The following is a 15,659-nucleotide window of genomic DNA, read 5'->3' as shown; positions in this document are numbered from 1 at the left end:
TGCTCTGTGCCACCTAGTTAAATCTCTCCTTACAGAAAATATTAGCTTGCTGAGTATGAAGCATTGAAAGGAAAGATGACATAACCTATGAAAGAAGAAAGCAGCTATGTCTGTTCACTATGTAAAGATCTAACCTCATATGTAGATACAGCTAACTTGACTGAAACTTCTAAAATAAAACTATTTGGGGATTTTGTTCATTTGTTTGTTGGTTGGTTGTTGTCACTGTTCGCTTGGAAATGGAGATGGCAATCAAAGCAACCACCAGCTGACTATTGGGAATGAATGCTTCTCATGAAAAGCATCTCACTTTTAAAAGTGAAGAAATGTTTAGATCTGCTTCCTTCATCTTTTTTCTATACAGCCTTTGTCACCAATAATAATGCACAATTCAGCTGTTTCCTATGGGCTAACGGTGACATTTCAGTTGAATGGCTGATGACTTTTCTGAAGGCCTTGTCCACCTGCTATTCTTGCTAGAAAGTGCTCTCTCTGACCCAGTATCTCTAATTGAGGTGTTATTATTTAAAGGTTCTTGTAAAGGTCAGCATAACTCTAAAATAGATCCGTGAATACAAAAGATAAGTGGTTCTCTGTCTTGACTCACTACAGTGCTTTTTTATGCAGCACAGAGTTTTCCTCGGTGGCATTTCCAAAGCACAGTAAGAGGAACAAAATTAAGCTTGGAGCGGCTGCTCTCTCGAGTATCTCTATGTGAACTCTGAAATGACAACTTTCCCTGAAGGTATTTCAGGACACCAGTGGACACCTTGGTTTGTGTCCCAGAAGAGCATCTATGTTTTTCTCCTCCTCCTCTAAATTTCTAGTTAGCTGGGGGAAAAGAAGGTACCCACTATTATGCTTTGCCATTGTGTATATCCCCTTAGGTAGAAACTGGTACAGTAACTCCTCCTTAAAAAGATGACAAGCTTCTACGGATGGCAATGGGAGAGAGTGTGAACAAAGCCAGCCTGTGGGACCTCCATTTTCAGCTTTGTGGACTGGCTAACTAGCAGGGTGCAGCTTCTACACATTTTGTTTCTTATCCTCCCTCTTTAAAATGCAAGGTAGGTCACATGTAGCTTGTTCAAGACTTGCTGCTGCACAGAAATTAAAAATAGCTGCCTCGTGTTACTTAGTACTAGTAAAAAGCACCCTGAGATTTAATGCATTCTTTTGTAGTTGGTCCCTGTGCAGCTCTAGTGCAATGAAGCTTAGAAAGATCTGGCATTTACCTGGGGACACTATGATTTGACTAAAATAAAATTATAGTGCCTGGTCATCCCCAAACAACCAGAAAAAATGATGCTTTAAGACAATTTGAATCAGTTTGGTAGACTTTGCAGGGTGAAAGAGTGCTGGCTATGGCCCATGAAGACTAGCTCTGATCCCAGCTGTAAAATTCAATAATAGTGCTGTGTTTACATTCTTTTCAGGCATTTTGTTTCTATGAATAATTAGTAGGTTCATTTATATAAATTACCAGAAGGAGCTTGTGAAGGTCAGTGGAATCTAAACTCAGGATCTCTTAAATATTTAGTTTATCATCTCTGTATTTAAAGCTTCAGAAGCTGAAACTTTAATGATGTTATGCAACCGTAAGCAATGAGATCACCTGATACTGAGGAAGGGCATAAAATAACATCCCTCTTCTCTAGGAAAGGCCAAAAACTTGCTAACTGCTTTTACAGAGGGCATTACCATTTTGATGAGCGTGAATCTACCTTGCTTTTTCCTTCAAAGGGATTCATGGATGTGTCTCTCCAAGGTGTTCCCCTAGAGGCCACAGCACTTTTTGGGTTTTAACATATGCCCAAGACGTCTGAGAGGCAGAAAACCTTCAAATCCAGGCCCCAAGTGCAAGGCCTCATACTGAGCATATCTTAGTTGGTGGGAAAACCCTGCCAGTCCTGTTAAGCTTGTAGGTTGACTCAGTGTCTTTAATGAACCCTGAAGCCTCACCTCTTAATGGGGTTTCTTGTTCATTCTTGAGAGCTCAGCTTGATGAGACACTGATCAGGACAAGGCATGAGAAGCAAGAGAAAGCATATTTTATACATATCCCCAAGGTCTTGAGTGATACCTGCTAATATCTCATTCAGCAGGATGTTTAATTGCGTTCTTGGTTCTGCATCTGTAAACAGTTTGCTACTTATCTGCTTAGACCACATTTAAATCCTGTATTAAAAAGCAGTGATAAACACTGTTGTTATCCTATGCACCATATATCAGCAATATATGGGTTTCAGTTATGATTCATAGAACTAGAAAACTAGTTCTGCATGACCGACCCCAGGGAAAGTTGTTAGCAGAATACACCAGGATCTTGTCTCAGTCATTCCAGAGGATCTTTGGTCTTAGTGTGAGCAAAATGGTTTCAAATGAGTGAGGTTGGCTTGATTTACAACAGCAAAGACATGGGAGTCAGCTTCTGTCTCCTTTCTGCTGTTGAAATGTGTCTCCCCCCCCCTCCCCCCTTTCCCTGTTCACCTTCTTCCTGCAGTCCTGAAAAGAGTGGGAAGTGTTTGGGGCTGTCACCAGAACCTTGGGCAGAATATGCTTCTTGTTAGTTTCAATTAACATCATGCAAAAAAAAAAAAAAAAAAAAAAGATGAGCAATTAAATAAATATCCCAAGTTGAGCCCATTTCCATATTAGGTATTTATTCCCCTTGCTCCATTTTAGACATTTCTAATTTAAAGAAGTGCACAATTGATGCCTAGAGAACAAAGTAACCATTATGTCCTTTTTGGTTTTGTATTATAAATTGTCTTGGCCATAAAGTGCATTCAGAAATATACCTGACTGATGAGAACGGCTGTGATCTGTGCACTGAGATGCCAGTTCTAACCCAGGAGGAAGAATCTTGAATTGAGCTGATGAAATTGAAAGCATACTACTGGATTTATTACTGAAATTGTTGATTACGCTAATTCACAGTTTTGTAAGATCTCTAAGCAGTCATGAAGTCCTCTTTCTCCTTTACAGGATAAAAAAAAAGCAACACTCTGTTAGCAATTATGTTCATTTGAAAACTATAGGAGAAGAAGAAAACGCAGCAAGAGGAGCAAACAGTGCATTGAACTCTTACCTATGCGGTCTCTGGCATAACATCAGCTCAGGCTCTAAAAGCTGAATGCTCTGCACTCTGCATCTATAGTAGGGAAAATCGCGTAGCTGCAGCCTAGCACTTGCATGTAAATAGCTGCAGTTATAGGCTATTTAGATGTTGTTTAGAACTGATGTAGTCAATGACCCATGAGCATGCCTGGGAGCAGCGCTCCCCTGGCAGACTGAACACAGGGCTTGGGAGGTGGCATGCGCTGTCACTCCCTGCCCGCTGTCACTTTGGCCAGTAAGCAGGCACAAAGGGCACAAAGGACGGAAGTGTCTGCGCAGCATATCTAAGCCAGCTGCAAAGTTATCCTTTAGGAGCAGAGTGACTTTAATCACCTACCATCAGTAACCATAGCTCATGGCTCTTCTTTCTGTTTCCATTGTGCATCATCTTCATAATCACCCGCCTGACTTTGATTGTTTCTACATCTGCCCTGTTAAAGGTGTTGAAATGAAGGAAACTAAGGCTTTGTAACCAATTAGCTATGAAGGTGCTCAGTGTATCAAGAGAAGAAAGGAATCCTCCTTGAGTATGCTGAATGTTTTTCCCAGTATTCATTAGAAAGTCTTCATCAATTATTGTTGATTGGGTTCATTGCAATAATTGAAGAGCACCTGCAATGCAGGGCAAAATCTGTCAGCAGTTTGACTGTTGATGCTAAGGGGATACAGATGTCTGTCTCTGTTGTTCCCACGGTGCCATGTGGCTTTTGCAGTACTTCGCAGCCAGCTGGAGAACATGGGCACCCACTCCAAGGCATGGGACTCCCAGTTAAACACGTAACTCCGTGAGAGGTGACACCAAACCGAGGGCAGAGACAGAGAAAAGAAAATTCTGCAAATAAGGAGGGGGGGAAGACATTTCTGGAGGGAAATAAATTGTTATTTGCAGTGGTACAGCTTACATATGGATCACCACAGGTGACATCACTGTGGCAATTGAGCAGGAGAGACTGCACTGGAGAGGTTTCCGACAGGAGCAGTTTTCTTCAGGCATCTGTTTAGAGGCATCATCATGGCATGACGGGAGTGAGTGGCTGTACTGGCATGCACAGACTGCTCGGTGAGCACGGATTAATGCAGACAAATATCCTGATTCCATGAGCATGTGGCAGACTGTTTGTGCACAGTGTGAGACAGTGAGTAACTGCCCAGCTTCTCCATTTGGAGAAACCCATAAGGCTGATTTGGATATGGCCTTGGGCAGCCTGATCTAGAGCCTGATTTAGTGGTTGGCAGCCCTGCCCACAGCAAGGAGTTGGAAATGGATTATTTTTGAGGTCACTTCCTACCCAAGCCATTCTATGATTCCAAGCAGGAGCTGCTGCTCCACCACCCTTTCAGTTCAGTTAGGCTAACCTCATGAAGACCGCTGGCTTCAGCAGTCGTACCCGGCTGAGGGGACACTGGAACTGAAGAGATCAATAGTACAGAGGATCTGGCACAAGGTCAGAGCAGCCACTGGGCCTTTCATGAGGAGAAGCTAATGAGATGGAGGCAGAGCAAATATAGATCTGGTTGGCTTCTCTAATTAAAACATCTCTGTATTGTTTTCCCTGGATTTTGGCATTCTTTCCCCAAAACAAAAACAGAGTGTTTTGCTGGAACATGATTTGAGAAAAGCACTTAATGTAATCTCTTATTTGGGAGAGTAATCATATCACAGTAGCAAATAAACGATATAAATATAATCTGTGTGACGTGAGTTCTGCTGTGAGAGCTAATGCCGAAAGCCTCTCTGAACTGAAAATGAATATTCTATTATATAGCCTTTGTGCCTGCAGGTATCCACTCTCATTTAAAAGAATATTAGTACTGATCTAGTGTAAATGATCAGTGGTTTCTCGGATCACATAAAGGCGCTGTTAGCAACCCACATCTCCCAAAGAACAGAGAGCAGGGGAGGGAGGGTTATGGGAAATCTCCAGTTCTGTTTGGAGTTGCAGACTGCCACAGTGCACAGCATTCCTATCACACTCAATCTTTACAACAGTGTGGCTAATTTTCCGTCATCACGAGGTTTGATGCAGACATGCTAGTGTGGGCCTGGCTTAGTTTCTCTTTCCATCAGTAACATTTTGTTTAATTTCCTCTTTATTGACAAGTTTTGTTTCCATGATGGGTTAGTATTCATAGAATGGCTTGGTTTGGAAGAGAGCTCAAAGCCAACCCACCCCAACCCCTGCCATGGGCAGGGCTGCCCCCCACCAGCTCAGACTGCCCAGGGTCCCATCCAACCTGGCCTTGAGTGCCTCCAGGGATGGGGCACCACAGCTTCTCTTTGCCAGTGCCTCATCGCCCTCTCAGTGAAATTACTGTGTTCTTTCTCTAAGTGGTTACATGTAAATACCTTGTGTTTGAAGGGGCTAAGTATGTGGGAAGCCAGCTCAGACTCTTCTATGTTGAAAATATAGTTTTTTCCATCACCTTGGTGAGTTTAAGAGATGAGCGACTTCCTGTCATTTACTGTCAAGGTGAAAATCATCCCCTTAGTTACATCTTCACTTTTTCCCAATAGCAATTTAGAAAGGTCAGCTTAAATTTGCATAGTGTCCTCCTGACGTCCCAGTGAGTGGGATGACTGAAGTAGACAAGCGTCAATATGAGTGCGTGGGTAGGTCAAAGTGTGCAGGTAGAGGTTGTGTGCATTATTGGATCAGCTGGCATTGCTGGAAATGTTAGACAAATTTTCTGACATGCAAGCCCTTCCTCAGGTCTGAAATAAAAGCAGCAATTTGCAAAGCTAAATACAAGCTGAGAACAAATGCTCAGATGTTAATTGGATATGTATCAATTAGCCCTTTGTTTAAAGAAAAGATATTCCATAATAGAAAAAAAATAAGGATGGTAAAAAGAGAGGAAAGAGAGAGACAAAGGAAGTTTAAAAAGTTAAGCAAAGCTACTTATCATACAGGGGGAAAACAGACAGCTAGTTCATAGCCTGGGGAACAAGAGTGGTTCATGGTGAGTAGGCGGAGAGATTAATCATGACAGTCACATCTACAGAGAGCATGCACCTCCGTATCAGGGGCTTTATGAATTCCTGGTCTGGGCCTGTTCTTTAGCAGAGGTTTTTTGGAGTCTGATCTGGTAAAGAGTACTAAGATGCAAAGGTGTTCCCGTATTGGCAGCCGGGGTTCTCTTCCAGTTACAGGCTGACCATATGGGACCATTCAGGAGCATACAGATTGCTTAATTTTATTTGTATAGCTACTATGAGGCCACTGGATTAATTTTACTATGTTTTGGAGAATACAGATGTGGGGTTGTGAGAAATTCTGGGAGGGAGAATTAGGGTGCGGGCCTACTTTGGATGGACAGGGGAATAAGATTTCTGCAACACTTCCAGGGGACCATGCTCTGGTTTCAGAGGAGCTTCTGCTGACGAATCTTGTTGGAAGCTGTGTCCTTCCTGCCTCATGGAGGATACTTTTGAAGAAAGACATATTGAGGCTGGTTGACTGGTAAGCAATGAGTACCCTCCTCTGCCATTAGGAATGCCCACACACTAGATTGAAAGTGGTCTACTGTAGGTTAGTAACAGCTATACTACCAAGCAAATATCAAAAATAGCAATTCTATTCAATTTGATCAGTATGAAACCAAATGTTTAGCCAACACTGTGAGTACCCTTTGCTAAGAGCATATCTGTTGATTCTGCTTAGCCCACATGAGGTGCTTTTTTGTTAGAAAAAGAAAGCTTCACATGGAGTCAGTGTTATTTTTAGATGGCCTTCTCTTCAGGTAGCCTGAGTTCTCTCTGAAATATAAAACTGTATAGGCACAACTTTAGGAAACCTTCTTGTAGAATGAAGTACTGGATATCTCCAGTGTATTTTTTCCCACATACACATGTATGGAATTCCAATCAGAACACTATGTAAGAGAACATGGAAGGGTTGTATATAATCAAACAGCACAGTCTGTAAGCAATAAAAAAAATAAGATACTTCTAGATTACTAAAATGTCCCCCAAGTCATAATTATAAATCAACACGCAAGTGTACAAAAGATTGGTGTCTCCATAAACTGTCTGAAATTCAATATTTTTATCCTACTCTGTCTTCTGAAAGTGCCTGCATATTTTATTTTCCCTGAGTGCTAAAAATTGTCTCTATTTTATGCATTGTTTTTTGCAGAGCTCTATTTGCAAACATAACTAACAGCTAGTACTGGAGATGATATACAGGCTGTATAACATGCCTGAAGAAAACAAATCTGTAAGCATACAAATGCACCCCACTATAAATTTCAGGGACACTATAAGAATTTTAACCTGATGGTAATTCTGCAAAAAATAAACCACAGCCACATGGGATGCATTCTTGTAGCTGTCAGGAAGGAAAATTGCTCCAGACTCTAGTTACCAGGCATGTTTCCATGGATGTGGCACATTTTTGTGCAAAAAGCCCTTTGCTCACTCTGGTCATAGGCTTGTGCAGTCAGTGCAGGAAATTTGGCCCAACCACAGCCTAACAATCAATTTAGGTAGCACTGCTGGTATCATCTGAGGATCCTCAAGCACCGGGTAGCGCCATGTGAGTCTCCATGAGGTCTCCATCTTTTGGCTCCTGTCCTCGTCCTCAACACAAACACTTTTTCTTTTTCTTTTTTTTTTTTTTTTTTTTTAAATTAATGTGGAAGGATACAGATTAAATGTAGAAAAGGTTTTCTTGGGTTCAAGGACAGTGATACCAAACAATAACAACGCTAAGCTTGAGAGCAAGGGTTCTGAGATAAACAACACAGTACAGTTTGATTCATTTTCAAAATGCATTCTGATTAATACACATTTTCTGCAAGGAAACAAATGCTTCCCAACCAGTTTTCATTTTTGTACTGCAAGGTTACTCTTCTCATGAGAGTAGACTTGCTAACCATGCATGTGCTCAGAAAGCCAAAGGTCCATGGCTTTTACCCAAAGGCACAGGCTGATGTTATCCTCAGCCTATCTGTTTTGTGCAGTGGTGATTTCTGTAATAAAGTGGATTTTTATTGGTTTTCAGGTTGCATTGAGCTGCATTATCAACTAGGAGATGTCAGCAGTACCAATACTCATACCAGAATAATGCAGCTCTTTCTCCCAATGCATGGTTATTCAAAGAAAAAATGCAGATATTCCACAAATACTTACATTTTCACAAATTATATTTTCTCTGTATAACACTATAGTTATTTACATACCATGTTTTTGCTACAATTCCATTCAAAGAGAATGCATTTCAAAGCTCCTCCTTCAACCAGACAAGGCAGAAAGAGTGGAGGCAGCCAGAATCTGAAAGAGCTATGTATACAATTACATATGGCAGAAGATGAATTAATCCCAGAACTTGTTCTGACAGACTGACTGGAAATATGACCAGCAATGCAAAATCTGTCACAATTTAATGAGATCCTAAATGCTAAACAAACAAAACAATATTTTTTTTTTTCCTGAGATCAAGCTTCAAATTTCTTATTTTCATTGCACTGATTAACACTGAAAGTACTTCTGTGCAACAGCTTCTTTACTCAAAGATCACCTGCAAAGGTTCACGCAGAAAATTAACATGCAAAACACTGAATACTGAAACACTGAAGTTCAGAATGCTTTGAGTGGGTAAAAAGACAAGTGCAATGGAAAAAGTTTGCCTTTGTATAAAAATAAAATTGCTTAAGCATTTCTTTTATGAAATACAGAATTTCAGAAAAAACACTCCAGGTAGAAAGTGTACTTTTTAGATTGAGAAGGCATACTTCTGCAGGACCTGATCCATTGGATGGGTTGCTCAGCTAAAATGCGTTTCTCCTGGTCATTATCAACTTTATCCACAATGGAACAACAGGGTGAACACCATCAGCCATCCTTTATTGTGATCCACATCATTTAGCTGTCAAACTCAGTCCCAAGTAGATCAGAGACATTAAGCACTGAAGCAGCAGCTTTTAAAAATCAGTCATTTTATCCACATTTTTCAGCTTAAGATTTTTGCTTTCTGTCAAAACTCCCCTTGATTTTATTACAGAACATAAATTGAAAAGTACTATGATCTTGAGATAATCAGCTGTAGTTTTTTTTTTTATATGCAGTAGATATTGCATTAACCAGTATGACTATTAACCAGTTCCTCTGAACTACTTAATCACCAGCAGTCACTCAAGGGTCCTCAGGAGGTCCTGCCACCGCCCACCGCAAAGCATTATGCCAAAATTAAATTCCAGTCCTTCACCTCGCCATGGATAGTTGGACATTTCTGGCTGGTAGGAGTTCTGTTGATTTTCTTGAAATTGAAACGATACATTCTTGTTCTTTTAGATTCTCATCATACTTGCTGCCTCTGAATTTAAGGTAGTCATTTGCATCCATTATTTTGCTGAGCTGTCAAATACTACATTGTATTGTGAAGATTGCAATTTTATTTCATAACAAGAGAAATAAACAAAAACAATAATAACTTATAGCTTAAATTGAAAGAACTGGTGGTGACTTTTCCCTGTGGCAGGAAGCATGAAATGCAACTCAGGTTAAGAATTTTCAGAAGTCCATCCTAAACATGTGTCACATTTCTAATTTTCTTTGGGTTGATTGGATAATCGGTATGTCTTTGAGGTCGTCCCTAGAGCAGAATAAAAAGCAGTTAGAGAACTAAAAGTCTTAGAAAAGCAGTCACTCAAGGGTCCTCAGGAGGTTACCTGCCACCACCCTCCGCAAAGCATTATGCCAAAATTAAATCCATCATCAGCAACCCACTCAAAATCTAATTACAAAGAACAGAAGGAACAGCCTAATATGCAATGCACTATTGGCATTACTGGGAATTTGTTAATTGGTCTTATGCTATCTGAGAAGTTCTTGTGTATTCTGCATTCTGTATTCTTTTAAGCAGAAGATGGTGTTTTCTTAAAGAAGATACCCCATAAGTTGTAATAAATGCTTAACTTCTGATATTGTTTTCCTAGTACACTGGAAATTGCACCAAGAAGCATGCTAGTCGGTCACGTGTCAGAAATGCCATTCTCAACATCTTCATGTTTATTCCAGGTTGGCCTTTTTTTTAAGTTCCTATGACTGGCACAATTCCACTCCCACTGACACCGGCATGTTTCCAAACTGACCCCAGTGGGATCAGAGCAAGGCAAGCGCTTGGCAGATTTGAAAACCTTGTCATCATTTGAAACTGGTGCTGTGGATTTGCAGTCCTAATTACTTATGTACTTTTATGAATATCATTGCAGAGGAAAATAATAAAATTTATTCTTAAATGCATTCAAGAAATGTGTGCTATGAATATTTAAATGTGGTAGTGCGATCTCACACAGGCAATTATAAAGTACTTCTAAGGAGTGAAAATGACTTACAAAAGTTGTTAACCTTTATCTTTAGATACCTTCCCAAAAGAAGCAATACAATTAAATGATTTGCTGGGCCTAGCTCCGATGTTGGTTTGGTTTTCCTCCAAGAAGATGCAATCTACTGGCTACTGTTCCTTGCAATGTCCCCAGATGGTGCAGGCATTAATGGAAATTCCACTGCTCTTCTCAATGAAAATTTTTATGAACCCTAAGTTTTTTTCCAGCTATTGACTGAATTTCGTATACTTTTTTCTCAAACACTAATCAGGCACAGCTTGTATTGCTTTGGTATTCTTCCAGTACTAAGTATCTTGAATAATGAATTTGGTACCTATATATTATTAAACAAGCCACAGAGGAAAATGTTAGATAACAAATGTGGACAGTGTTTTTCTGGTATTTAATGAGACCAAGTACCTCAAGGAAAACCATGGTATAAATATAACTACCCTAGAAACATTTCATAGGACAGCTGCCTTCTATTTGAAACACAACACTATTCACCCCCTTTCCCTCCTCTTTATCTGTTGCTAGAGCATACTGCTATTTCCCAAATTTACCCTTCTTTGCTTTGTTTATTTCAGAAGACAGGAGTGGTGCTCTGGGAACTATCTGCCAGGATTCTCATATTTTTCACATTCCTGAACCTCACATCCCTTAAGCTGTTGGTGGGAACTGGGGTGCAAACTGCTCACCACTGTGAGGGTGGAGCAAGTCCAAGACTGACTCATGAGACTGGTAAGTTTATGGCACCAGATGACATGCATCCCATGGTCCTGAAGGAACTGGCTGATGTGGTTGCCTAGCTGCTCTCCATCACATTGGAAAAGTCTTGACTGCTGGGAGAAGTCCTCAGGGATGGAAAAAAGGGAAACCACTGCCATTTGTATGAAAGGGAGGAAGGAGAAGCCGAGGCACTACTGGCTGGTGAGCCTCATCTCTGCTGCCTGGAAAGATCATGGAACAGATCCTTCTGGAAGACACGCTAAAGCAGTGAAGGATGAGCAGGTGATCCAAGACAGCCAGCATGACTTCACCAAGGGAAGATGGTCCCTGACCAATTTGGCGGCCTACTAAGATGGAGTGATGGCATCAGTGGACAAGGGGAAAGCAACTAATATCATCTACCTGGACTTCTGTAAGGCCATTGACATGGTCATTCACCACATCCTTGTCTCTAAATTGGAGAGACGGATTTGAAGGGTGGACTATTCAGTGGATAAGGAACTGTTGGAAGGTCATAGCCAGAGGGTTGAGGGTTGCCTGTCTCTTCTCAGACTTTTTTCAGAATTTCTCTACCGCTATTAATTTCTTGCAGATCTGCAATAGCCCAAAGACATTGCTCATTCATTTCCAGAGCACATAAAAAGTTTCTTCTGGACTGTGCTGCCCAGGAGATTAATATGTGATTAAATTTGCTCCATTTGTGGCAGAACACTTATTTGGTAAAAATAAAATAAAACATGGTGATAATGGGCTGATGGTTGGACTAGATGATCTTAGTGTTTTTTCTAACCGTTATGTTTCTATGATTAATTAGAAAGCTCACTAGGTAATGCTACCAAAAGAAGCAATATTTATGGCCATACTATGGAAGATCTTGGTTTGCATCTGCTTTTGAACAGGAAGGAGCCAGAGGACTCATGCCAGCTGGATCTAAACTGCATTATTCTTCCCTAACACCACTGGGGAAAATGTAGCCCCTGCATGCCTCTTTTGCCCTAAAAATTTTACCTGCAAGAATGTGTCACACAACCCCTGCCTCATAATGCTATTTCTCCTCTCTAGCAAAGTAGAAACCAAGGACTAAGTTTACTTCTGGAGTGGGTACTGTGGCCATGATTGACCAGGTCTCCCTCTGCCCTTCTGCATCTTTCATAGCTGTTTGCTTTACAGCAAATTCCCTGAGTATCCTATATTTTATTCTCACTATGCTCTGATATCAATTAAGAATAATTTTCTGAATTTCAATAAATTCATGCTGTGTACTGGCCCATTTTCTATGAAGCCTTCTCTGAAGCAGCATTGCCTCATGGAGGTTGCAGTAAGCTGTATATAACTTCACTGACACTGAGGCTGCTGGTTCACTGACCTGAACTTCATTTTCTGATGATGCAGAAGGTCTCAAACGCAACACATTACAAATACAAAATGCAGAGACTAGTATCACAATAGCCATTTCATATTTAAACTCTGATATGCTACAGTTGCTAGAGCATCTACTTGATTTTGATTTCAAAGTTGTTTCTTCTTCAGACTAATCCAGTGCTCTACTAGTCCCATCAGCACTAATCCAAAAAAAAAAAAAAAAAAAAAGCTTCATTATTCATTACATCCTACATGTTCAAGAAAAAAACATCGTTCTAGTGGTTTGCTGCACAGCCCCATGTTACAGGAGCAAGTTTCTAACACTGATTCTCAGTCAGAACAGAACATCATCAGCATTTCCTTTATATAGTTTGGAGACTCTATACTCTCAGCTGGGTGTCTAGCTAATGATGGACGTTTGACAGTCACACATTTCAAAACCTGTACGCTGACTGCCTATCTGCCTTGGATACATTTTTACAGGGATTACTGTAAAGGAAGTATTATACTGGGAAAAGGGTTGCATAGCTTGTTGGTTTGACTGAGGAAACAGATTCCCAGATCTTTTCACCTCTTTCAGCTCCTCAACCAAACAAAAAGAGCCAGCAATATGCAGATGAATCAGAAGGCAAAATGAGTGTGTGTACCAGCTGATTTCAGGATTGAATCTTTGAGTGGTGTTTTGGACAACAATGCTCAGTCAATGAAGGAAGGACTTCTGCTATTGCAAGCATGTTGTAGTCAGTTCTGCAACCCATATGACATCAGTGATATGAATGATGAACTCACATCTGGCATTATGAAACAGAGGCTCCGATCTCTAAATTGATTTGACAGATGGCAGCTCCTCCGATACTGACACTGTAGAAATGCGTGACAAGCTGAAGGCTTTGCCTGCTATTAGCTAGCCAAAAAAATCCAAGTCAAACTGCATTAGAACAAATTGCTGAAATTAGTGTAGTAGGAGTACTTCCAAATGTATCTGCATGCATCACACGTTCTGCTGCTAGAACAAAAAACCATGGAGGCATAGTTCTCTGTTTCTCGAGGTTATTTCTCCCCCTTCCCTCAGTTTTTAATTCTCTTTCCAAACTCACTTCATTTACAGGAAAACACCCACCCAAAAACTATGGATACCCTCACAATATTTCAGATAAAGCATTGCTTCAAATAGCAAAGCAGTTCCATCTTGTCAACTTTTAGTACACTCAGCACAGTTCCCTGTCCATCAACAGACACACAAACTGGCAATTCCTTCTTATTTCTTTTTGTATTAATCCCACCCACGTAACTTCACTCCTTTCCTTCTTTCACAGACACTTGGAAAAAATATACTTTAATCTATAAGCTGCACCTGCCTTTCTGCATCTGTATCATCAATATTTATTAGTCTCTTAATCAAGACATGCTGCCCAATGAATATCATAACATGACATACTCTATAGTATGTTTCATCAGTAAGGGAAAAATTATTTGCTGTCATTCGTTTATATTTCTACTTTATTGGCCTTTTAATTTGATTTTGATAGTTTAATTTTTCTTCTGAAACAATCCACAGAGTCAGAGTGGTTATATACGGAGCAATAAATGTAGCTACAATCCATCACTCATTTCCTCTCTGGTATAAAACCACAACCACAACCAAATAATATTTCCAGTTTATAAAGTATCATTTGGAGTAGTTACGGAGAAAAATAGATCTGTCTCCATTAACAGTGGTGACTCACTCTGGACTGGAGAGGAAAAGTGTGGCTGTGGTGGTAAATCCAAGCCTCGCATGGCTCTGCTGAAGTTAGCTGAATTATACCAGGGATGAATCTGTCTCACTATAAATGAGCGCTCCTTTTTACAAGATGGTCTTCTGATTTATCATAGAGACATGTAATGCCATATTAAATGGACTAATTATGAAGCTTGTATAGGAGGTTCTCTGGTCCTGCAAGATGGTCCTTAGATTTCTTTTTCTAGCAGTAGGATTCGCAAAAATGTAGTTCCTCAGAAATGGCCCTATGCCCGTGCTAAAGCACAAGTGTCCATGGTATTACTGCAAAATATGCTAGAGCCAGGTTAAGGGATCTCCCTCACTGAACCTGGGTTTCAGAAGGAGCTCTGCATAATGAGTCGGGGCATGTGAAACAGCTCTCTGGGCATTTGGTCTGCAGATCAGCCCTCTTGGGACTAGGAGCAAGGATTGCTCTCCTGCCATTGCTGACGGTGACAAAATACGCAATTAAACAGAAGCCTGTAACTCTACTCTCCATTTGACCTTTTCCTGGCTAATGTAATCAGAATGGAGACCTTCCAGCACCTCTTGACTTATACTCCTGGCCTTCTCTTCCAGTAGCTGGTAATTTTTTCTTGAGCTCAATAATTTAGTTCAATATTCATCATTTTTTAAATGTCTTGCACATCTTTTTTTCCTTCCCTTCTTCTTCGCTATTATTTTTCCGTAGGATGACTTGCCAGAACTTTTGTTCATGTTGCGAATTTATCAGTGCAATTACTGGACAACATTTATCTTCCATGAACATTTTGCTTTAGTATCTGATTCAGTGAGTTTGAACAGAGAATAGCTGATCTAAGTGAATATTTCTTGCCACCTTTTACTGTGACACCCAGCATATTTCAAGCTCTGTACCAGGTTGGGTCAATGGGCAAGGACTTCTGAGGCATTTCTGATAGAAGTGCTCCCTTAATCTCTCAGTCATTTAAAATAATACCTTTTCACATATGGAATAGAAGGTACCAAATTTGAAGCTGATGCCCTCAGAGACCCAGGAAGACTTCCTAATGCCTCCAGCCCACGGAGGCATTAGGTGAAGCTTATATAATCAAAGTTTCCATCTTGTTTTCTCCTGGCAGTGAGGGAAATGCGCCATGCAGCAGGTATGTTCACCTTTGCCCATTCAAAATACTGGGTTGAATGACCTTCATTCACTATGATTGCTCTGCTTTCCATTTTGTCCCCACATCCATGAGCTTCTTTCTAATTTTGAAACTCTCCATTCATAATTTTCCTGTTCGGTCTTATTTTCTGACCTTATTACTGGGGTTAATCTTGATCACATAAGGTGTCATAAGGAAGACAGCCACAAAAATCTTAAATTTTTTTTATTTCATAA

The 15,659-nt window shown here is 40.4% G+C and overlaps 1 protein-coding gene across 2 annotated transcripts in view; it reads right to left on the bottom strand.

Moving 5' to 3' along the window:
- Positions 1-8,247: 8,247 nt before the first annotated feature.
- The window catches only part of IGSF5 (immunoglobulin superfamily member 5), a 33,159-nt gene continuing 25,747 nt past the window's right edge, over positions 8,248-15,659 (bottom strand). For both annotated transcript variants that reach the window (XM_048954644.1, XM_048954636.1), the window contains exon 9: positions 8,248-9,713. In XM_048954644.1, coding sequence (XP_048810601.1) covers positions 9,645-9,713 — 69 coding nt within the window. In that variant the 3' untranslated portion in view covers positions 8,248-9,644. The remainder of the gene's footprint in view (positions 9,714-15,659) is intronic.

Source organism: Lagopus muta, chromosome 1 (assembly GCF_023343835.1).
Source record: "Lagopus muta isolate bLagMut1 chromosome 1, bLagMut1 primary, whole genome shotgun sequence".
Classification (NCBI taxonomy): Eukaryota; Metazoa; Chordata; class Aves; order Galliformes; family Phasianidae; genus Lagopus; species Lagopus muta.
The sequence above is the reverse complement of the archived record's forward strand: the minus strand, read 5'-3'. Positions and strand labels throughout refer to the sequence as shown.